Source organism: Ornithodoros turicata, unplaced genomic scaffold, assembly GCF_037126465.1.
Source record: "Ornithodoros turicata isolate Travis unplaced genomic scaffold, ASM3712646v1 Chromosome44, whole genome shotgun sequence".
In the NCBI taxonomy this organism is placed as follows: Eukaryota; Metazoa; Arthropoda; class Arachnida; order Ixodida; family Argasidae; genus Ornithodoros; species Ornithodoros turicata.
Genome location: NW_026999374.1, coordinates 890,610 through 915,563, shown reverse-complemented (window position 1 = coordinate 915,563; position 24,954 = coordinate 890,610). Strand labels below are relative to the sequence as shown.

General features: G+C 46.7%; 1 protein-coding gene across 2 annotated transcripts; it reads right to left on the bottom strand.

The window, feature by feature from the left end:
• Positions 1-1,591: 1,591 nt before the first annotated feature.
• On the bottom strand, positions 1,592-24,659 carry LOC135374113 (zinc finger protein ZFP2-like). Of its 2 annotated transcripts, none has more exons than XM_064607124.1 (4): positions 23,921-24,640; positions 21,797-21,995; positions 17,113-17,256; positions 1,592-4,005 (listed from the first exon to the last, which is right to left on the bottom strand). In XM_064607124.1, exons 2-4 carry the CDS (start codon positions 21,921-21,923, stop codon positions 2,303-2,305), a joined length of 1,974 nt encoding a protein of 657 aa, XP_064463194.1. In that variant the 5' UTR covers positions 21,924-21,995; positions 23,921-24,640; the 3' UTR covers positions 1,592-2,302. The 2 variants fall into 2 exon arrangements, with proteins under 2 accessions (XP_064463194.1, XP_064463195.1); XM_064607125.1 differs by lacking the exon at positions 1,592-4,005 and adding an exon at positions 7,137-9,413 and having other exon boundaries at positions 23,921-24,659.
• Positions 24,660-24,954: the final 295 nt, after the last annotated feature.

Sequence of the window (24,954 nt, the reverse complement as noted above, 5' to 3'; positions counted from 1 at the left end):
TAGCACAGAGACACTCGTCTGTGTGTGTCCACTTGTACTGCCCCAGGTCTGGACTGTGGCTAAATTCTGTCACAGAGGTAGCACTAGCAGGGCACCTTACTCTGTGTCTGCTTGTGAGACCGCAATTTCGTGCTCTCGATGAACTCTGCAGGACAGAGATCGCACTTGTAGGGCTTCTCACCTGTGTGTCTTCACTTGTGGAACGACAGGTGAGACCCCTGGGTGAACTCTGCAGCACAGAGATCACACTTATAGGGCCTCTTGCCCATGTGTTTTCGCTTGTGATATAGTCTCGTGCCCTAGCTGAACTCTGCAGGACAGAGATCACACTTACTCTCTACTCACACGAGTCAGTTTTCTGCCGGCTGACGCTCGGGCGTCAGGGAACGTCACCGCTCTCTGGTGCCACGTGACCGGCGCTCTTCGCCACGTCACCACTTTCTGATCTCCGGAGCGGCAATCGGAGGCAGCCGGATATCTTGTCCTCCCGGCACAGATTCTGACGACCGACTGCGTCTGCTGCCGGCAGAAGGAGAAGGTGACACAACGGATACTTATCGCGCTTGCTGTTTATTTCATCAGGATTGTTCTGCATGTGTCCCATACAACGGCATTCACTGTACTATGGCAAATTCTGAATTGAAACGCCAACGATGCTTGGCTTTACCGCGAAAGTGGTGCAATGACACACTGGCGCAGCAGCTTCGGAACAATTATGCAATATACAGGGTGTCCCAGCTAAGTGTATACAGATTTTTAAAAAATATATCTAACACTTTTTCCAAGATGAAATCAATTGCAATATAGCATATGCTGAAGGGCACTCCCTAGGAGGGCATTAGTAAAGTCCAAAGGCAATGTCGTAATTAACTTTTATTAATTAACTTGTTAATTATAAAGGCTACAAAGTTGTCCCAATGAGAACATCTGTTCCTTTCGGTCACCTGATATCATAGCCGTTTCCAGAACAAAAATCCGTTCGATGGATCGCCCGCAAAAAATTCGTGAAGGAACGCCATTTTTTTCTTTATTTTGTTCATTGCGCTTCTTAGAAGACGCGTCTTTCCTTCATCCCCAATGTGAGAGGGAGAAAGGGCACACTATCGCCTCTCGCGTCCTGGAAAAAGATTAAAAGGAAACAGAACATGCAACCCAAGATAAGGCCAGTTCTGATAGAGTCACCAGATACATTTGTTTTTGTTTCGTTTCCGCAAGTTAAAGCTCGTCTTCGACGCATGAGGCGGTACTGTGCTCCTTCCCCCTCTCACGTTGGGGATGAAGAAAATACGCGTCTGCGAAGGTGCGCGACGAACAAAATAAAGAAAAAAATGGCGTTCCTTCACTAATTTTTTGCGGGCGATCTATGGAACGGATTTTTGTTCTAAAAACGGCTACGATATCAGGTGACCGAAAGGAACAGATGTTCTCATTGGGACAACTTTGTAGCTTTTATAATTAACAAATTAATTAATGAAAGTTAATTAAGACATTGCCTTTGGACTTTGCTAATGCCCTCCTAGGGAGTGCCCTTCAGCATATGCTATATTGCAATTGGTTTCATCTTGGAAAAAGTGTTATATATATTTTTTAAAAATCTGTATACACTTAGCTGGGACACCCTGTATAGATAGATACCTACAATGTAGTGTTGCATAGGAAGCTTTTTCTCTACGTGAGACGAAACAGGCACGGAATACACGCATGAATTTTATAAACGCGGATATTTCTTTCGCTGGACAGGCGTTGACTACACATAATCGTTCGCATGCACGTTTCCAATACATGTATAAAAACATAATAATTGGAAGCTACTCGTCCTACCGAAAGGAAAATAAATTAATTTAATTATTGACTACCTGTAGTTCAACACCACAGCTTCATCGCCAGTCCATCACTTGTCGGCACGCTGTCGCGCCTATATTGATGCTCAGCATCGAGATACGCTTCATTAGTGGAAAATAAAACCGAATGTGACAGCGTCTATTCTCAAAATACTCCGACAGACGTTTGGGTCGTCCACATGGAGATTTGGGTTAATACTGTTTTACATTCCATAGCGCTTCTTTGGAATCCATTCTTTGGCCCATATCCTGTCCCGTTTCTCACGTGAATGCACTCTGAATCATCCACAAGGAGCCCAAGCGCAATAAGTTTTTTTCTTTCATTGGTCCATCCTACGCTAGACACAGACGATATGCAATCGCGAATACAGAACGGATCGGAAATCTGACAGCGGCCGGGAAAATGACTCGTGTGAATGCTAGAGAATCAGTGGGCGTTTTCAGACGCGTAGTGACCTCGTTTATGTCGGATATCCTCTCACTCCTTCCCGACTTGCTGCCGGCAGAAAACTGACTCGTGTGGATACAGGGTTATAGGGCTTTTCGCCTGTGTGTTCTCGCATGTGATGTGACAGACTCTTCATGTGGCTGAACTCCAATGCGCAGACATTGCACTTGTATGGCTTCTTTCCCGTGTGAGTTCGCCTGTGAGACCGCAGGTCCGCCCTCTCGCTGAACTCTGCAGGACAGAGATCACACTTATGGGGCTTGTCCCCCATGTGCATCCCCTTGTGGCGCAACAGCATCGAGCTGCGGCTGAACTCCGCAGGGCAGACGTCACACTTGTATGGCTTCTCTCCCGTGTGTGTTCTCCTGTGACGCTGTAAGTCGTACCTCTTGTTGAACTCTGCAGGACAGAGATCGCACTTATGGGGCTTCTCGCCCGTGTGTGTCCGCTTGTGGACATACAGGCTAGAGCTATGACTGAACTCTGCAGGACAGAGATCACACTTATGGGGCTTGTCCCCCATGTGCGTCCCCTTGTGGCGCACCAGCATCGAGCTGCGGCTGAACTCCGCAGGGCAGACGTCACACTTGTATGGCTTCTCTCCCGTGTGTGTTCTCCTGTGACGCTGTAAGTCGTACCTCTTGTTGAACTCTGCAGGACAGAGATCGCACTTATGGGGCTTCTCGCCCGTGTGTGTCCGCTTGTGGACATACAGGCTAGAGCTATGACTGAACTCTGCAGGACAGAGATCACACTTATGGGGCTTCTCGCCCGTGTGAGTCCACTTGTGGCGCAACAGCATCGCGCTGCGGCTGAACTCCTCAGGGCAGACGTCACACTTGTATGGCTTCTCTCCCATGTGTGTTCTCCTGTGACGCTGCAAGTCGTGCCTCCTGTTGAACTCTGCAGGACAGATATCGCACTTATGGGGCTTCTCGCCCGTGTGTGTCCGCTTGTGGACATACAGGCTAGAGCTATGACTGAACCCTGCAGGACAGAGGTCACACTTATAGGCCTTCTCGCCTGTATGTTTTTGCTTGTGATACTTCAGCATCGCGCTTCGCCTGAACTGTGCAGGACAGAAGGTGCACTGGTATAGCCCCGCACTCATGTGTGCTTTCTTGTGATTGCGCAGCTTGTACCTCTTGTTGAACTCAAAACCACAGAGATCACACCTGAAGCTCTTCTTGCCCACGAGTGTGCGCTTGCGACGCTGCAGGCACATACTGTGGCTGGACTCTGCAGGGCTGAGATTGCACTCGTGTGCGCTCGATGCGCATGCAGGTGCACTTACGTTCGACTTCTGCGAGCCTAGTCCCGTGCAATGTCTTGCGTGCACTCGCAGAGTTGACGCATGACGGAATGTCGCGGAACACTTGTCGCAGGTAAGTGTCTTTGTTTTGTGAGTTTTGACATGAACCTCCAAGTGGCCAGTGTCGATGCATGCGGCTAAACAAATGTTGGACTTATAAAGCCTGTCTTTCTCATGTCCGAACGTCGATGACTTGCTTGCCACTTGAGTCTCGCTCTGGTCTGAAGATTGCTCTGTGGGTCGACCGTCAGTGATGACTAGTGCATCGTTTGTGCACTGTGGTTCAACTGTTGTTGTGCCGATCTCGAACTGTGCACTTGAAGAGGAGAGACCTGAAGATGCGTGATCGCAGGTGCCTCTGAGCTCGTCCTTGACGTGAAGCCAACCGCTGCTTTCTTTTGCTCCTGAAATTGCAGAATGTGGACATTGAGAGCACAGACAGTTTTTGTAGTTGACTGACGTAAGCATAACGTTTGCTCACGGAACTAAGGCACAATACACTCCAAAAAATGTAGGGTTATATTAGAGGCCACATTATTTACGAGAGAGCGAAACCAAACAGTCATCTACCATTCATCCCACCCTCTCCCAGCAAAGAACGGCAGTATCGTCAAAAATTTGTTTTTCTTGCATTGTGCAGGGCCCAGTTTTTACACTCCGTCAGCGGAGCCCCAACGACTCGGGTCTATCACTCGACACTGAGTGGGCGGTCTCTACCGCACGCTGGCGGATGCTCAGCCGTCTACGAGAGCCAGCAGGGTTGGTGTGAAACAGCGTTTTGCTTCCGCTATTTGCAGGTTTCACGGTATGTGGTGGTAACCCTTCTATTTTTGCCTCGCGCGAAGCAACGTTTGCCAACCGAAATTCTAACGAGACCACCCACCCTTACCAAGCAAGCAACAACCACGACAGTGTCCGAGGCGGGGCTGCTCAGTGTTCCTTAAACATTCACACCACACCCATGCCACCCAGGGGACGTACCACCATATATCACTTACATTTAGGTTAGATTCCTAGATTAATGGCATGTTCCCAGTTCAATCCCAGTTACCATATTAATGGCATGGCTCGCACTCTGCAAAGTACATGCTGGAGGGAGGTGGTCAACATGAAGGCAGTGCAGTATGTACTATCTCTGGGTACAACAAGTACTCATCGTGTTCTAGATGCTGATGACTTAGATGTAGATCGTGTTTAGATGTTAATGTTGGATTTCCTCCGCCAGAGACAAAAGCAAAAATTAAAATACAAGTAACGTTGGCATTAAGGTATAGCTAGGAGTATGTGGAATGGGTCATGAAGAATAAGAGGGTGTTGACGAGGCTACAGGATTATAAACTCTACTTGCATGACTCTATCAACAGCGAGTTGTGGAAAAGGCGCTGGCTAGATGCGGGTTGCCCGGGGCAATTGCAGCGACACTCCCAAAGTGATCCTTCAAGGAATCCTTTTCCCAATTTCTTGGAATCAACGGACCGCTCGCAGGCTCATGTCCTTCGTGCCACACTGACACAGCTGTGGAGCATCCATTTTGGAGATGGATATAGTATATAGTACAGGTATATCTTGCCTTGGGGAGTTTCATCTGCCCCGAAACGTAGCGCTATTTCTTCGTGGTACGCTTATGGGAATTCTCCGAACAGCTCAGATCGGAACATCTCCAGTTCTGGAAAACCTAACGAACGCCAAGCCAGTGTCCGTTGTGCACATTTTTCTGCATATTCGCATTGGTCAATCGCTTCTATATTCTATTGGTCATTTACGTCGTGACACCCCAGCCTCGCCCAAACATAGTTGCGGGTTCCGTCACCGACAAAGAATAAGAGTTGAAAAAATCTTGCTTCTGAAGCACCAAACCAGAAACCAGATGCTGCATGAAAATGAGAATGTGTATGTACACCTTGTCTGAGATCTTACTTCGTCAGGCACCAATCTTGTCAGCACCATTTCGCTCTTGTCGACATAATTTGCGGAGTAGAACATGCGATTCTTGGAACCGAGAAACACTGCTCCTGTACACAGTATGACAGTACCATTGCATATAATCAAAAATACAAAGAGCGGAAGTGAGCAAAAAAAATTTCCCGGTTTCACTCTTTTCACGGTCCGCACAGATGATGCATGCTTGCAGCACTGGGATATACAAGACAGGTAACATGATGGTGTAGACATATTGAAGCAATTTAATGCGGGACACCAAACTAACAGCATGCTCACAGGTGGCTGTACAGACGCCGCCGTGTGGCAGCGCAACCTCACCCTGACATACCTGCTATTATAGTTGTTGTTTTTTCGATTCAGATTTTTCATTAAAAAAACTAAGGGCTATAGACATCCAGATTTCACTACCATCATCTTTGGGCAGGCAGAAGATCTTGGCCATCTGTTGATCAACCGTCGAATGACTAATTACCTAAAAATCGTTAGTTAACTTTTTAATTGCAAAGGCTACGAAGTTGTCCCAATGATAACATCTCTTCCATTCGGTCACCTGATATCGCCGCAGTTTCCCGAACGGAAATCCGTTCGATAGATTCTCCGAAAAAAATTCGTGAAGGAAGACAATTTTTTCTTTATTTTGTTCATTGCGGATATTCGGAGACGCCTCTTTCCTTCACCCCCAATGTGAGAGGGTGAAAGAGCACACTATCGCCTCTTGAATCCTCAAAAAAGATTAAAAGAAAATAGAAAATGCAACCCAAGATAAGGGCAGTTCCGATAGCATCACCCGATATATTTGTTTTTGGTTTGTTTCTGCCAAGAAAGCTCATATTTGACGCTCATGAGGCGGCACTGTGCTCCTTCACCCTCTCACACTGGGGGTGAAGGAAAGACACGTCTCAGAAGGTGCCCATTGAACGAATTAAAGAAAAAAAAAACGGTGTTCCTTCACGAATTTTGGAAAATTGGGACAACTTCGTAGCTTTTATAATTAAAAAGTTAATTAACGATTTTTAGGTAATTGGTCATTCAACGGCTGAGCAACAGATGGCTAAGAACGTCCACCGGCCCAGAGACGACAGAAGTGAAAACATGATGTCTATAGCCTTTAGTTTTTTTTAATGAAAACTGTATTTAAAAAAAAAAAGACACCCTGTATATACGATCCGACAACTTGCAACTAAATATTGTGTGCATGCGAAAGTGCTTCCCACACAGCACAAACGGTTCTCCTCCTTCCCTCTCAAGTGATCCAGATGTTGAAGTAGCTGAATCCCATCTATGATGAACTATACCCCCATCGGCAACAAAAATATCATGCACTTTCCGAGGTCAACAACAGGGCAAGTGTGCTGATATGCCGTGAGGTAGTGAAGCATAGCCGCCCAGGGCCATCGTCTTTTGCAAGTTTTGATCTCTCGTACCCCTACACGAGCGCTGTCAATGATCACTATATAGTGATGTCATTAACAAATTGTAATGCATTCCACAACAGATGATCGCGACCGAAAAGGTAATTCTCAGGATTTTAGTTAAAAGTTGTTACATCTTGCAAAATTACTTTTATTTCAATGGTTTAGCAAAGTGAGGGCATAAAATAAGTAAAAAAGGTGTGTCTGTCACAGGGATAATGAAAAGGGAACAGGAATTTTGCTCGTGGAAATAAAGGATATAAAGCTGGGTTGGCATTTCACACCTGTGTGATGTCCTTTCCATGTTTGTTTGTTTGTTCCTTGGCACTGGGTACGGTGTTTGAGATTTCACATCCATCACCACCCAACCCAGCACCAATTCAACTCCCATCAACCTCCGTCTGTTCATGTGCTCGAGTCTCAAGTGAAACATCCAAAGAGAAGAATCAGGAGAAGCAAACAAAAGAAAATAAGATACGCTGGGCATACAGATAGAATCTCTACAGCCTTTCCCCCCTGCGCCTTGCCATGTGCTCCTTTAGGTCGAAAGGTTTAAGGACATGCAACGGAACAGACACTTGGATGCCTTCTCTCTTTCATGTGGTCGTGTTGACTGCAGTTGTACAGCTTCTATCCCAAGTGTGTCATGCCTACTTATGAAGCCACACGTCCATGCTCTGCTGGTCCTCTGGCTTGTGTGTGTATGTGTGTGCTGTGGTTGAACTCTGCAGGACAGAGGCTGCACCTCTTCACACCCATATAAGTCCACCTATGGTATCACTGGACGTCTGTGCTCTGGTTCAAGTTCGCAAGACACAGAATGCTCTTGTATGGCTTCTCGACCATGTGTGTCCACTTGTATTGCCCCAGGTCTGGACTGTGGCTAAATTCTGTCAGACAGCGATCGCACTAGCAGGGCACCTCGCTCATGTGTGTCTGCTTGTGACACCGCAATTTCGTGCTGCCGGTGAACTCTGCAGGACAGAGGTCGCACTTATAGGGCTCCTCGCCAGTGTGTTTTCGCTTGTGATACCGCAGCTTCGTGCTCTCGATGAACTCTGCAGGACAGAGATCACACTTGTAGGGCTTCTCGCCCGTGTGTATCCGCCTGTGGCGTGATAGGTTTCCGCTACTGCTGAACTCTGCAGTACAGAGATCGCACCTATGGGGCTTCTCTCCCGTGTGTGTCCGCTTGTGACTCAATAGGATCGAGCTACGGCTAAACTCTGCTGTACAGATGTCACACTTATAGGGCTTCTCGCCTGTGTGTTTTCGCTTGTGATATGACAGACTCGTAATGTGGTTGAACTCCGCAGGGCAGACATTGCACTTGTATGGCTTCTCTCCCGTGTGTGTTCGCCTGTGGCACTGTAGGCCCGTCTTGTTGCCGAACTCTGCAGGACACAGGTCGCACTTATGGGGCTTGTTGCCCATGTGCGTCCACTTGTGGCGCAACAGGCTTGAGCTACGGCTGAACGCTGCAATGCAGACGTCACACTTGTATGGCTTCTCTCCCGTGTGTGATCTCCTGTGACACTGCAGGGTGTCCCTCTTCTTAAACTCTGCGGGACAAAGATCGCACTTATTGGGCTTCACATCTCTGTGCGTCCCCCTGTGGTCATAGAGGCTAGAGCTAAGACTTAATTCTGCAGGACAGAGATCACACTTATAGGGCTTCTCGCCTGTATGTCTTTGCTTGTGACATTTCAGGATTGTGCTATGCCCAAACTGTGCAGGACAGAGGTTGCACTTGTATGGCCTCTGACTCGTGTGTGTTCTCTTGTGATCATGCAGCTTCTCACTGTTGCTGAACTCTGCAGGGCACAGATTGCATTTGTAACGTTTCACGCTTGTGTGCTTTCTTTTGTGACGGCACAGGCTCGTGTAATGGCCGAACTCTGCAGGACAGAGATCACACCTGTAGCGCTTCTTGCCCATGTGTGTCTGCTTGTGATGCCACAGGCACATAGTGTGGCTGGACTCTGCAGGGGTGAGATTGCACTTGGATGCGCTCGATGCGCATGCAAATGCACATATCTTGGATTTGTGCAAGCTTACTCCCATGGAATGTTTTGCATGGACTTGCAGAGTTGATGCATGACTGATTGCCGCGGAGCACATGTCAGAGGTAAATGTCTTTGCTTTGTGAGGTTTGACATCATCTTCCAAGAGCCCAGTGTCATTGCATGTAGCCAAACCAACACTGCACTTATAAAGCTTGTCTTTCTCATGTCCGAACGTCGATGACTTGCCCGCCACTTGAGCCTCGCTCTGCTCTGAAGATTGCTCTACGGGTCGACCTTCGGTAGTAAATAGTGCATCGTTTTCGAACCGCGGTTCAACTGTTGTTGTGCTGGTCTCAAACTGTGCACTGGAAGAGGTGCAACCTGAAGATGCGTGATCGCAAGTGCTTCTGAGCTCGTCCTTAATGTGAAGCCCACCACTGCTTTCTTTCGCTCCTGAAATTTCAGAATGTGGACGTTGAGAGCGCAGACAGTTTTTGTAGTTGACTGACGTAAGCATAGAGTTTGTTCACAGAACTAAGGCACAATATTGCACAAAAATATAGGGCCATATCAGACGCCACATTATTTACGAGAGAGCGAAACCAAACAGTCATCTACCATTCATACCACCCTCTCCCAGCAACGAACGGCAGTATCGTCAAAAATTTGTTTTTCTTGCATTGTGCAGGGCCCAGTTTTTACACTCCGTCAGCTGAGCCCCAAGACTTGGCCCAATCGTGTGATTTTTGAGTGGGTGGGCAATCGCTGCTGTATGCCGGCAACAGTTCGGCTGCCTGTGAGCATGGTTTGAAACGGGGTTTCACTTCCCCTATTCGGAGGTTTGGTGCTAGGTGGTGGTTACCTTGCTGCTTTGCCTCGTGCTGATCTGACTGGCTATGAAAAGAGTCTTGAGGACGATCAGGGTGCGAACACCAGCGTTGTGCTTCTCTTACGACCACTGACCTTGCAGCCACTGTGTAACACAGAGTACAGTTGGGGGGCCTATGCGATGCGTGTGTGGACAGCATCATCCGCAGTACAACCCCATTTTCAGGTGAACCCATTGTGAGACACAGCTCTTGCACAGAAAGCAGCGTGTATTAGAGGGACACTAAAATGCAAGAACAAGGTTGCACGCTACGCTGATTTCGTGCACGTTACTACGCTACGGAACCACAAACTAAATTCCACCGGACTCTTTATTGGTTCAGTGCCAAACCTCGTTTCTGCTCATGCATCAGTGTTTTTAGACCATTCTGCGCGTGCAAGTGTGTGTCACACCAGGGAGCAGTCCCGTCGAAAAATGTGGTGCGCATTGAAAAGCAGACGGGCATCGCTGTCCGAAGATAAATGTCGTCAGTCGAACATTTGCGAGAACTGTTGCGGGCACCATTCAGGGAATCGGTACTGAAAAATGAGCAGTGGACACCATGCCACTCATATACACAACACTTCGACTGGACCAGTTCCAAATACACGCACCTACAACACGTATGCGCCTGCTTTTCCTGCTGCCAATCCTTGCCTCCTGGGGATACCATTCACTGACGCCAAAGACTGTTCTGCTTTCGTTGCGTTTTCTTCTAAACAGTAGCGCCGTGTGAACTAATCTTGCTGGCATTATACTAATTGAAACACGGACTTTCTTTCGATAGCAAGTTTTTGCATTTTAATGCGCCTTTAAGAGTGCAGGACCATTGGACACTTGACCATTGTGGTCATCATCGACGCAGGTAGCAGACTGAGCACGGCATGAACGAAGAGCAAACGGACAGAATATGCAGTTGATAACACATGCAACATGGGGGATGGGGGAGGAGGGGAAAAGTATTTTCCGGCTGTTCCTCGTTTGCGCGACAATTCGCTCTCCGACCAAAATCTGCGGGAACGGACTTCGTTGTATCAACGAGTTCAGGCCGCAGCAACGTCGTACAAAAATGTGGCGCGTGCGTTGGAGGTGGCGTTATTTATGGATGACTGAAACCCAACAGTCATCTACCAATTCGTTCAGCCACACACAGAACTGAAGCATTCCTCAAGGCAGTCCTTCGACCGAATCCTGCCCACTCCTAACAGGCGACGGCAGCACTGCTGAAAAATTGCATGCTTCGAATTTTGCAATCCTCTAGTGCAATCAGTGACCTCTCTCGCCTGCACTCTCCTTGGTGGAAGAAAAGTCTAGAGAAAGATCCTTCTCTGCTGTTTCTCTTGCTCATGTGGTCTTGCTGCGAGATTACGAACCATTTTGCTGCCTTTTGTCACGCTTTTCCATAAAGATGTTGTTCATTCATCTGTATTCCTCTCTCCATGCTGTCCTTTTACTAACAGCACGAGGTCCGAAAAACATCATGTATCACTTGCGCATTTTGAATACCACCTGTGTGAGAAGGATTTCAGACCCATCGTGCTCATCCTCATCGTCATCATAATAAAGGCTCGTTTTTCGAACCGCAACAATTTGGTGGAGGTGCGCTCGATTTCCTTCCTCTTAAGCCAGTAAATCTGGAACTCCGAAGCCGTCGCATTGTACTTATGGCTAATGCACCCCCATCCGCAGCCGGCAACGGTTCTGCCTCGGGAGGACAAGCGACCGCGTCGACTATCCTCGCACAAGTACTGCGGCAACGTGACCCGCCCACATTCAACGGCATCGACGGCCAGGATGTTGATGATTGGCTCGACGAATTCAACCACGTCTGCCGTCACAACAGGTGGGATGACAACAGCAAGCTGAATAACGTCGCCTTCTATCTGTCCGGGGTCGCCAAGACTTGGTTCCTGAACCACGAGGCAGAATTCCAAGCCTGGGAACGATTTTAGTCTCGGCTACGGGATTTATCTGGCAGGCCCGCCTTTCGGAAGACAGATGCTGAGCAGAAGCTGTCCTCGCGAGCCCAACATCCCGATGAGTCGTACATGTCATACGTCGAAGAGATTCTCTCTTTGTGCAAGCGTCTCAATCCTGAGATGCCTGACGATGAAAAAATTCGCTACATACTCAAGGGAATACGGGAGGATGCCTTCCAACTTATCATGGCAAAGGACATCACTACTGCTGCCGAAATTCTTGCATTCTGTAAGAAACTACAGGACGCAAGAAACCGGCGCACGAAGGAAGCCCATCTCCAGTACGGCGCCTCTGAAATCGTGTCCCTCGATAATCTGCGTCTCTTGATCCGAGAGATAATAAGGGAAGAACTTTCCAGGCTTTCATCACCTACGGGTCAACTACTGAGTCAACCTACTGAGACAACTGTGCTTGTACAGTCGGTAGTACGGGAAGAACTCGCGAGCGCAATTGGACAGCGCACCACAGCCCAGCTTCAGCCCTCGTACGCTGACGTTGCTCGGTCAAATATCCACCCGAGTCCGGCGACAGCTGCAGTCTCAGAAGCCCGAGAGCAGTCCATGATGTACTCCCCGTCGATGCTTCCAGGTTCTCAACTTCCTCTCAGTATGTCCCTGGACCGGCCCCGTCGTCGCCCAACATGCTACTACTGCGGCATTACCGGTCATACAATAAGGTTCTGCAGGAAACGTCAACGGGAGGCTTTCTGGGGTTGCCGTCCACAATTTACGCCCTACACTGATGCTTGTCCCTCAGACCGCCCATTTCGTTATGCCGGTGATCGCTATTATTACTCTGCGCCTCCCACCGCAACATCTGGTGACGGACGCCGGAATGACGATTACGCCGGTTCACGTCGCTCCCGGCTCCAGCCGGTCGCCGCAGGTCACTGTCACGTAGCCCCATACGCCTTACATCCCCTCCTCCCCAGCGGGGAAACATGTAGTTGCAGTTCCTGGGGGTCGTCCTGCATCGACTGCACCGTTTTCAAATGTCACCCACCACTTTACGTCTCCTTACCATCCACAAACAAACGGACTCGTGGAACGTTTCAACCACACCCTCGCCGACATGCTGTCTTTCTATATCTCGCCTCATCAAGACAACTGGGATGACCTCCTTCCCTACCTCATTTACGCGTACAACACTGCCACACAATCGAGAACTCGCTTCAGCCCCTTCTTCCTACTTTACGGCCGTGATCCAGTCCATACTATTGATACCTTGTTTCCCTACGTGCCTGATATCTCCAACCCTGTACTTGCAAGCGCCACCTGCATTGCAGAAGAATGCCGACAGATTGCCCGTTGCCGAACCTTCGACACGCAAGCGTCAGCCAAACAGCGTTACGACGCGTCCCACGCTAACGTTGTTTATCGTCCTGCGGACCTCATTTGGCTTTGGGTTCCTCTGCGGAAGCCTGGCCTTTCGTCAAAATTCCTCTACCATTACGCTGGCCCCTACAAGGTACTCCGAGCGCTCAATGATGTAGCGTACCTCGTCCAACCACTGGACAATCCCGTTGACCGGCGCTCCACTGAGTCTGCGCACGTCTCACGCCTCAAACCATACATCGCACGACCTCTCGACACTGCTCGCCCGCCACAAGAAGATCGCCCGGAGGGCTCCTCTCCAGAAAGGGGCAGGTGTGAGAAGAATTTCAGACCCATCGTTCTCATCCTCATCGTCATCATAATAAAGGCTCGTTTTTCGAACTACAAGACCTGGTAAACTTTCTACGCTTCATAGCCGCGCTTTTATTTTTAAACTCAGTGCACGCTGACGAACTGGAGAAAGCACAACGCGCACAAATGTACTTTTAGGGAAGGCCTCGTCTTTATGCGGTCTTTTGTGCCGTCAAGATGGTAGCGCTCGAGTGAAGGTGGACTAGGTAATACGCGTTCCTGCACAGGCAGAGAGGGGAAGCTGCTAGGGCGCCGACAATCTTTTATGCCGTTTCACTTTTTGTTCTTGAGATATTTTTCGCTCCTGTCACTAAGACCCCCCCCCCCCCTCAAAATTAAAGAGGCAATCCACTTCTGAGGGTTTCAAATAACTGGAAGATAGAAGCAGGCACAGCAAAACAAATAGATGGACCATCTACGTTTTTTACCAACCATGTTTTGGCAACCATGCACCAGCCAACTGTCTGGAACGGAAGTTTATGTGCTAGATAAAGCAGGAGTGCACGATGAACAGTCCAGAATTTTATTTGCGAAATAAACCAGTTAGTAAGTTTTGCCTTTGACTGTTAAAACAAAGCACGGTCAAGCTTCGTTTGCATGCACATGCTGTAGTGCTAGTCTTGATCTCCCTCAAAGCTAAAAAAAAAGTACATGAAGTTCGGTGCACCTCCATTTTTAATGCCGCACTCGCAACACCTCCCCTTCCTCATCTGTGGCGCTGTCCGCGGGTCCATCTCATCACAGTTTAGGACTTCTTATGGTAGTTTAGAACAGACAGCATCTTGGCAGCAACACGTCGCGCATGGCTGTAGCATGGCTGTAGCAGAGCCCTTCTGCCTTGATGTCGGACTCCTGTTGGGTGTGTTCATCCACACTTTGGCAACAAATCCACAATGGGGAAAAGAGTTCGTAATCATTGCTGGACTGACTTTTTGAGACTCCGTGTTGTGTCTGTCCCCTTTTGCCCTAATCTCGGGGTTTAATATTATGCACGGACTGACCTGCACTCTTGCGCACACACCAGCATGTGCCAGGCAATGGGCACTGTCTCCGCACTCGATACTCCCCTCGTGAGCTAATAAGCGAACTGTGCACGTGGAACGATGACAGCAACGCAGCCACGATTCCGAAAAAAGAAAAGGAGAGAAGGAGAAGATGCATTCAGGTGGTGTCTGCTGATTGGCAGAAATAGTAGCTTGGTGCACAGTTTGAACCTGGAAAGCTGACAGCGGCAGCGTGCAATTGTGGGCGCGCCGTTCAAATTATCCGTAGCGGAGCTGATTTGAGTGTGATATATATTGATGTACTATATGGCGGTACCATGATAACTTTGCCTCCTCCAATTTGCGACTTTGCCTCGCAGACTTTGAAGTCGACCATGATGACTTTGCGAATTATCCAGCAATTCGAATTAATGAGGTGCAAATTAACTAGCTTTTACTGTATCTCAATGTCCCCCCTTATCTCGAATTTCCCCATCTCCTACAATGTAGTAAGCGTACTAAGCCAGCGTAGTAAGCTAGACGTGGTAAGCCAGCGGAAGGGTTCACGAAAGATGTAAACTGTCTCTAGCAAGGAGAGGTCTTGGTGCAGACACATCTATGAATTCAGGAGCCAGTATCACTCCGTCTTCTGTGACAGCTTTCAGTATAAGTAGGGAGTGACTTTTTCGGGTTAAACCCGGCTATCCCTCCACCCCCAAACAAACCTGTGACCAATTCCGGTTAAACTCGAATTCTCCCCGAATTCCAGTCGCCACGTAATCCTGAAGTGACATTTCCGCTGAATACGAGCAGAGGTTGCCACGCGTAACACGTGTAAGAATGAGTCACTTGCGTTCCCTGAAATACACCCATGTGTGTCAGAACTCCCGCTGCCTAAGAGGATTAGCGCTGGGAGGCAGTGATGGCCGGTAGTCAACTACTAGTTAAACTAGTATTTTGAGTAGTTAGCTAGAGTAGTTAGGTTAGTGCAGGCGCCAACTACTTCCGATTTTGTCGCGAGCTTTACGGCGCGATTGTGTTTCCGACTTTTACCTCGAGCTACTTGTTTGATGAGAACGGAGGTGCAGTGCAATTGTGCCATGCATGGTTACTAAATCTTCACTTTTATCACTGCTTGTCGTTCACACTCGGGTGTCCAAGAACACTACAGAATGGGATTGGTGTTGGTGGTCAACGTTAAGTAGTTACAGATGTTACATTGTAAAATACATTGTAGTAGTTAAAGCAGTAGTTTTAACTACCTCACTGAAAAGTAGTTGGACTACTACTTAAACTACTTCATTGCAAAGTAGTTAGTAGTTATAGTTAAACTACTGTAGAAGTAGTTAGTGCCCATGACTGCTGGGAGGCCACAAAAAAAAAACTTATAAAGGACCTGAAGGGTCACTAAAATGTGAGAACAAGTTCATTTCAAATTAAGTTACATGCCACGTTAACTTCATACTTGTCATAAATAGAAGCTTGGATTCCAAGCAATTTCATTACTAAGGATTCTGTTACGAAGCCAACAACAATAATTTTACCAGATTATTTTTTGCTTTGCCGCTAAGCAGTCAACGTTCCTTTAACTCGCGCATCGGGTGCTCTTAGTCCACGCTGAGTGCGCCACGCCGTGGAGCAGTTTCGGCGAAAAACGTGGCGCGAGTTACAAAGCGGACTTACGTCGCTGTTCAAAAGACGTTGCCAGTGGAAGATTTGTGATAACTGTCGTGAGGATTCCGTAAATCAGTATCAAAAAATTTGAGACTAAAGCATGCGGCGCATGTACGGAACAGTACAACAGGCCCCATTACAAATCCATACGTGCACAACAGACAGACACGTGTTTCTCGTACAGTCTCATTGGATGCCGCCAAAGACAGTTCTTTTCACTGCGATGAAAGTTGAAAGTCACTGAAAAGGTTAGCCAGCTGTAGGAGTCGAACCCACATCTTCTGGATTGCCGGTCCAGGGCTCTACCAATTGAGCTAAGCTAACACGCCTTCTCAGCGACTTCCAGGGTGCGTCATCTGAAGGGACAAACCAGCCACTCTCTCTCACTCATCCTCCTTTCACTCTTACATTTCTGCTCTCCCATACACACATTCATACGACGGGATCGACGCAGGCGGCAACTGATGAACATGGGAGAACTGATGTTCTGAGGCTGGAACAACATAGAAGGAACAAATACATACAAAGCCTCAATAAGGCTTTGTATGTATTTCTCCCTTCTATGTTGTTCCAGCCTCAGAACATCAGTTCTCTCATGTTCTTTTCACTGCATCTTTCTTCTAAGCGGTAGCGTTGCGTGAACTAGTTTTGCTTACACCATACTAATTAAAACACTGGCTCTCATTTGAGAACAAGTTGCATTTGCATTTTAGTGCACCTTTAAAAGACAAGATGAGAAACAAAAACACGCGATAGCCCACGGATGCCCAAGTGATGCCGATTTCTCCCCAAATTGAAGACAGCGCCAGATTTTTACTGAAAAATTCACAGCCCAAGTATGAGCAAGCATGACAGGAAAGATGATACGTGCTTGAGAGGAATCTCTCCAAAGCATATCTGTTGCATCACACTTTCTTGTAGATTTTTTTTTGTAACTAAGTTAACTAATCATATTGTATCACCTTCTGACGTTGAGTCATGGCTGTGTCCCACCTGGTCCAAAATTGCAGTGTTGTAAGGCTCTGTCTTCACTTCAATGACCGGATATTCGTCTGAAGATTCCTCTCGAGGTTCTTCTTTAATTTGGACCATCCCTCGAGTTGCCCCTAAAGTTAGACAAAAAAGGTATTAGTAAGTCACACGGCAAAGCTTCAAGCCACGTGGTATGTAGTCATCTCTGTCCCCTTTCTGAATCTCCTTATGCTCTGTTACAACTCATGTGTACACATCACACACAAAAACACCAGTCCAGAAAACCTTCCTTGGATCCTTTTGTTAAAGGGGCTATCGGATATGAGAACGCACATAAGACCCCGATGCTTGTCGCCGCTTAACAACCAACTTGGTCGTGTCTCTCTTCCGAAAACAGCTTCAATCATAGGCGCCGACTGCGGGGGTGCGCGGGGGCCCTTGCCCCCCCGGAACATGAACTAGGGGCGGCGCCGCCTCACCCGCTAAGAGGCTAAGTCCCGCTAAGAGGCTGACACCAACCTTTGGGGCTCGGCGCGCTCGGGTCAAAAGAGCGAAGAGGCACCAACCCAAAAATGCATCTTGCAATCTGTAAAATATGTATCCGCCCACCATGCCCATTATCACAGTAGAAGGTGAGGCGAAGAAACACAGTGGATGACAGAACACATAGCCTGAATTTCGCGCAAAGTAATCAGATCAATGAAACGAAGCAGTCGAAAACGTACCAGCAGCTGCCAGTGAGGTGTAACGGTAGGGTCTTCGGAACGCATATTCGTTGGGAGCGGGTTCAACTCCCGCTGCTCCATTATATTGCGCGCATTTCGGGTCAAGCACCGGGGATTCAATACATTTTGTTCTTTTTGCACTGAGTTTTCAAAGGCATAATTGTGCACATGTTCACTGTTTACGTTCTCTCTGTTTTTTTTTCTTTTGTTTTTTCTGTTCTTCCTTCCCTTATTTCTATACCAGTTCTGTATACATCATAGGATCCCGCCAGAGTGTGTTATTCTTCAGCTTTAGTTTTGTGTTCTTCATTTTTCTTTTCCTTTTTTTTCCCTTCTTTGTTTTCTTATTTTCTTTGCCTCTTTTGACTTCCCCCTTTCACTTTTTTTTGGAATAACAGGCCGACATCCATCTGGCTTAACTTTCCTTTTTTTTTTTCTTAATAAACATATCCCCCCCCTCCCTCCAGTGAGCGCCCTTGCCCCCTCCGGGAAAATGAAAACTCTCCGCCTCTGGCTTCAATAGTACAAACGAGTCTTAAAAACATGTCTCCCTGCAGCTAGGCACACAAATGGGAGCAGGCGATTACGTATATCTGAAGTCATCTGTACAGCTTTTGCTTCGCAATATACTAAGTGGAGAGACGTCAGTAAATATGCCGACTTTCGCTCACCACTGCGAGTTCTTAAGGGGGAATCACTCCGCGCGAGACAACAGAGAACGTTTGTTCGTACAGCGCTCAGAAACTGCGTAAAATATCGTCAAAACAGAAGCACTGGTGTGTTCTCCTTGCTTTGCCCTTGTCAATGACGCATTTTGTACAATTCCAGGACTATCCGTCTATTTGTACTGAGCCCGAATTTGCAAATATTTTAGTGTGCGACACTCTACCAAGATGGCAGCACATGTTCGAGACGCGCCAAGCTTTAATTTATTAAAAATCAACGGCTCAACCTTGTCCTCTAAAAAATACGTCATTGACTAGAGAAAAGCTAAGAGAACACGCCAGTACCAATCTCACGATGATAGTTGAAAGCGTTCACGTGTCTTGTGCGAACGAAAATCACTCACGGACTTCTGAAGAAGTGATTCCTCCTTAAGTGACTTTGCTGTGTGGAACAAGCTGTGACGCTCCTGGCTTTTATGAACTCGTCCGACAACATACACAAACAACAATACACATGCGAGCCGATCACAGAGCAGACGCTGTCCACTAGTACTCCAAATGCACAGGAACGACACCACCAATTTGTGTTGGATTTTTCCCATTGGGTCATTCCATGCCAAACGTCCCAGACATTGCGCTTGACCATCCCCGATTTCTTTCAAATAAATTGTGGTTGATTGTTCCCACGCAGCCAATGCTCTCCCGGCCTATTTTTGCAGCAAAAAAATTTCTCGCGCCCGCTCGAAGGTTGCGATTTGACATCTAACCTATCTGGCGAAAAAAAAATTCTAACAAAACAGCTTTTGCGCAAATTCCAACAAAATCACTTCTGAGTGAAGGCAAAGCATAGTACTTTGATGCCAAGAGCAGTTAAAGTTGATCACCACTTTTTATCGAGAGTTTATGCCCCGAGAAAACTGCAAAATTTCGTGAACTTTTGCGATTTTTTACGGAACTCCCCAATTTTTTCCGTAGCTACGTAAACTGTTTAGTGCTGTTGTGTAGGAGGCATAGAACGTGTTAAAAATATTTTGAGGCGCGCAGACTCGGAAGAGTACGCAGAAAGAAATCGTGAATTTCGGAAATATTGCTTTTCACCACATATTGAGCCGTCAATGGCACGCTGAGGTGGTCCCGATAAAAATATGAGACAAATTGCATTTGATGGTACGCCCCTTGAACATTTATTTTACAAAGTTTCATCAAAACACTTTTTGTTTCAGCAGCGAAAAAGTTTTTTGAACTGGAGCACCCCCACACTCATCCGGCATTGCAAGGATGTTTCACCCCAAGACGCATCGCCTTCTGCGGTGGTGCAGTACACAAGGAGCACTGAAACCAGGGATATACTTCGACGACGACCGGTCTGCACCTATCACATCTAGTTCACTTTGATCGGAATGCGATACTGTCCTCCTGAGCTGGCTCCTTATATTTAATGACGTCACTTGGACAGTTTTAAGTCTTCCCCTTTGTTATCGTATTCTTTGGTCGTAGCCGAAAGAGTGAAGTTGTCGTCGTCGACTAGTGAAGGAGCTGTTTTTTTCTGTATTTCTCCATAAGTTTCTGTGTCTGTGTTTCTGCTTCTTCGTCTTTCTTTGTGTCTCTTTGCTTTTTGGGAATAGCAAGCCTCCATCATGACTAACCTTCCCTTTTTTTATCATCATTAAACGTATCCTCCCCACACTTTATTGCCTGGTGCCGTAGAGTCGGTGTAGGTAAGCATTGTGTGCGTCATCGCTCGAACAGATTATGGCTATTCAATAGCCCGACAGTGCCCGTTGTCACCGAAGTACATCCCTAGGCCCAGTGCTCCTACTCAACTGGGTCGCCACAGTAGGACGTTCTAGTGAGAACCCGAAGCTTAGAAGATTAACTTGTTTCTTTCTTCTTTTTTTTTTGCTAAAGAACGCAAATCGGTTTGGGCAGCTCCCGTGTGCGTTTCGTGGCAGCGGCGGTCATGCAACATGGGTGAAGGTGCGCGTTGCAGGGCAATGCCGGAGGAGTGCAGGGGTGCTCCAGTTCAAAAAAAAATTTTCCTCCTAAAACAAAAAGTGTTTTGATGAAACTTTGTAAAATAAATGTTCAAGGGGCGTACTATCAAATGCAATTTGTCTCACATTTTTATCAGGACCACCTAAGCGTGCAATTCACGGCTGAATATGTGGTAAAAAGCAATACAGTCAAACCCCTTTATAGCGAACACCTTTTTAACGAAAATAACACTACAGCAAATTTTTTTTGAGGTCCCGCTGGAGGCTATGGGTCCAATAATGGACATCATTTTTAACGAAAATACCTTTACTGCGAATTATTTTTGCTGTCCCCTGAGTTTCGTTGTAAAGGAGTTTGACTGTATTTCCGAAATTCATGATTTCTTTCTGCGTACTCTTCCAAGTCTGCGCACCTCAAAATATTTTTAACATGCTCTATGCCTCCTACGCAACAGTGCTAAACAGTTTACATAGCTATGAAAAAACTGGAGAGTTCTGAGAAAAATTCCAAAAGTTCACAAAATTTTACAGTTTTCTCCGGGCATAAGCTCTGGATAAAAAGTGACGATCAACTTTAACTGGTCTTGGCACGAAAGTATTATGCTTTGCCTTCACTCAGAAGAGATTTGGTAGAAATTTGTGCAGAAGCTACTTTGTTAGAATTTTTTTTCTCGAGGTAGGTTACATGTCAAATCACAATCTTCAAGTGGCGACCACGTCGCGAAAAATTCTATTTGCTACAAAAAGAAGCCGAGAGGGCATTGCCTGCGTGGGAACAATCAACCACAATTTATTTGCAAGAAATCGAGGACGGTCGAGCGCAATGACTGGGACGAATGTCGGCATGGAATGACCCCATTATTATCAACGATGAAGGCGGAGTATAACTGCGATACAGTTTTAGAATCAACCGGGACGGATGCGACGGCCCCTTTAAATGACGTGAGACAGCCAGATGTAAGACATTCCCCAGAACATTTAGTCTGAGCAGTACAATGCTGGACAAGAGTTTACGGAAAACACTCCGTCGCCTTCCTTCTTCGGAGTGACCCGGCAGCAGAAGATGGAACCGTACGGACTTGCAAACAAGTGACCCTGTTACCTAGGCAAATATCTGTAACTCCGTACGGTCCCATTCACTGCTAGCGTGTCGCTCTGGGGATGGAATGTGCTGAAGCGTGTTTCGTAAACTTTTGTCCAGCACTGTACATAGTTTACACTATTCCATGTTCCTCAGGAATATTCCAGAAAGCATTCACCAACTGAGTACAATGTCTACAAAAATTTTACCGTAATTGTTGTCTCCCCATGAAGACTCGTTGCATTCCTGTTGCTGGCCCTGTTCTGGTAGGCTAGCGTCAAGAGGCTCCAATTTTACTTTTGTGAGTTGACCACCGAACTTTAGGGAGAGCTCCATCTCTCGGGGTTGAAAATCCAGAGGGCTGGAACTTGACGTCCCAAACACGCAGATCTCTGTCTCTTCGGGTTTCTGTCAAAGAGAAGCCAAACTGTTGCCACCCTTTCCAAAAAAAGAAAAGAACATAAACAGTTGTCACACGCTCACAGAATGGTGGAGATGTAAGCTTTATGCAACACCAGTGTGGCATATATCTAACCGCGATCAAAGTACAGCTGAACTTTTGGAGCGCTCGCAACTTCCTCTTCTGTCGGAGAGATGTCAAATTGCTAGATTAAAGTTCTTTTTCGTGTTGTCGGGAGAAAACAGTAATCTCGAAGCGCACAAATATGTATCTTACCATTCAAGAAGAATTCAAAGAAACAAACATTCTAGGCGTATTACACCCATAAGCTATCGCAATGACTGCTTCAGGTACTCTTACTTTGTACGGGTTATTAATGAATGGAATTACCGGACAGTATTGTCACATCCCAAACGGCATCTGCTTTTGTTTCAGAGCTTCAATCATATTTGTGTAATCTGTGAATGGCCATCTTAGCAAAGTATAATGTATATATTTTGATGTCGTGTGTTGTTGATTTTTCTATCTTTTTTTTTCTTGATTATACATGTTGTTTCTCAATGTATCCACTCCTACAATGTCGTGCTTAGGACGTTAGTAGTATCTGCAAATAAATAAATAAATAAATAAATAAATAAATAATCTATATTGGGGAGACACCCAGGGAAGGATAACGGACATATTTTCATTACAGTTTCCGTTTTTGCTACTGCTATATTTTCGTTTCCATTATCCGTTTCTGATACCAGCTTTTGAATTTCGTTTCTGGTAATGGAACGGCTGTTACACAGCTGCTGACAACACCTTGTTTTACTCCAGTGCTACTTCGCTGCCACGCGTACACAAGTAATTTTACGTTGTAAACAACGAGATTTGGCCGAGGCAGGTGTTGCATTCGTTAATTTTACGTTGTTGGGACGAGCACATCTTGCGAGATTTTTCAAAGAAATGTAGGAACATGGCTTCAGTCACTCCGAGTCCAGAAACCCAAGATGGGCGTAACCTTCATCCAATGTCACACTCATAGGCCGACCCTTTCGGTAGCAAACCATACTGCCATAACCACGGCAAAATGAAAAAAATGTAAAAAAGAGATAAGGAAATATAGGCTGTCATCCTCGTGCTATGGTGGAGGAGAATGCGTGGAGTCCATGCTGCATCTCGTATATGTGTTGATGTCATGGAGTTATGAGGACTAGGAGGAGTAAGTAAGCGATGGATGCACCCTAGAGATCCAATATTTCTCTGTGTTCCCACGATCTCTCCTAGTATTTAGAGCATTACAGAGAATAAAGCCATCAAAATACAAAAATAAACTGAAAAGTCACTGAAATGATATCGCACAACAGGAACAGCCATTACCCGAATTCAGTACTAGACCATAATTTTCGTTTCCGGTAACGGAGGACCGTGGAATGTGTTTCCGTTATCGCTACACCTGCAGCAAAGAGGATCACACACACTTACAGACAGGTGGCTCGCTATTCTATTCGGTATTCTGGGCCCACTTGTGTTCCCTGCTAACGTGTCGACCCAATCGAGAAATATGTCACCCTGGTGTTCGGTAAACTTTTCTCTGGTCCTGTAGGGCAAGAGTTCTGCGTGGTACTTGTTCACGCACGAAAAACGGGCAGGGTCACAGTGTCACGCGGCCGTGGTGAACTCTGAACGATAGGTTTCGTGACCGAAGGGCAGGGCTATAGCCAGCCTATGAACTAGTACATTTTTTGCACACTAGAAATGACAATGACATTATGTGTGGAAGGCTCGTCAGCATGCCCGCAAAATGTACTGTGATTCTTCGATATAGTATACTATAAAATACAATTTGAGAAACTTGATATTTTTGCGTCGCTATCACTGCGGGTTATGCAGCCCAATACGTTTAGACAAAACAAGAAGTGTTTTGCAGACGAAGCGTTTTGTCACTTACCTAAGCGTGGGGGTCTCGGTTTCCTCCTAGAACTTCTGCTCGGGGTTCTTTGGTTCCAATTGGCTTGGAGAATCGACATTAACGGTAAGAAACAAAGGGTCCCGTCAAATGGTGGAGATCCCAATATTGTCTCCGCGGACAGAGCACCACTTTTCAATGTTCAACGCTGCAATATTTACGTTCGCTGTGCGCGCCGCCATGTACGGAGGAAGGAAAGAAGGAAAGAATGATGGCGATGTCGTTGCATGGGTTAAATAAAAATATGGTTACGAGCCTATGAGTAAGAACACCGCGGTGTGTGGAACGCACTTAATTATCGGATTAGAATTTAATTATCGATACAACTGAATGTATTTAGTTTCATGCGCTCACCAGAAAAAGCATGATGATGATAGCATTTCATGTCCACGCGTCGTCTGCTATGACCGTTTGCTGGAGCACACTCGAGTTCATTTTCTACGTCAAAGTTCTGACTGACGCCAGCGGTGAAACGCGAAACGACGCTCTTACACTCCCTTACCCCTCAATGAACCACACCAGTGAAATACGTCCTTTTGCACTTCGCCGCGACAAAAATATGTAAACCGAAACACACTAATCACTGCAGAAATGATCGACTTCTGTTGCACATTCTTCTCTAAACGGTGTCGATAAAAAGTAAACGACAAGCCCGAGAACAAGCGAGAGCGAATGTGTTCTCTTTCTTCTCTGCGTCTCATCTTGTAATTTTTCTTGCATTGTCCCTTTGCACGACGTTCCAGCTTATGATGTATGGTGCTCTTATGTCAGATTAATGTGGCCATGCGAGCTTGCCTGTCCCCCTAAATCCACTTCGATAATGAAGTTGGGAGGGCCCCCGGGGGGCCCCCCACCACATTTCTAATGCCTCGAAGCGAAAATTAAAGGCTGTTTCTAATTAATATGACATTGCTAAAAACACGTACCGCCACCACAGAGGTAAGAAGGAAAGAATGGTGCCGAAGTCGTTGCATGGATAAAGAAAAAGAAATGAAATATGATGATACTTTTTCTAG

What these genes read in the sequence shown, in the direction of transcription:
- LOC135374113 (XM_064607124.1), bottom strand. Translation starts at nt 21,923, where the DNA reads ATGGAGCTCTCCCTAAAGTTCGGTGGTCAACTCACAAAAGTAAAATTG. An exon ending in ATGGGGAGACAACAATTACG is followed by an intron (nt 17,257 to 21,796) that starts GTAAAATTTTTG and finishes GTCTAACTTTAG; the next exon opens with GGGCAACTCGAGGGATGGTC. An exon ending in CCATGACTCAACGTCAGAAG is followed by an intron (nt 4,006 to 17,112) that starts GTGATACAATAT and finishes CTGCAATTTCAG; the next exon opens with GAGCAAAAGAAAGCAGCGGT.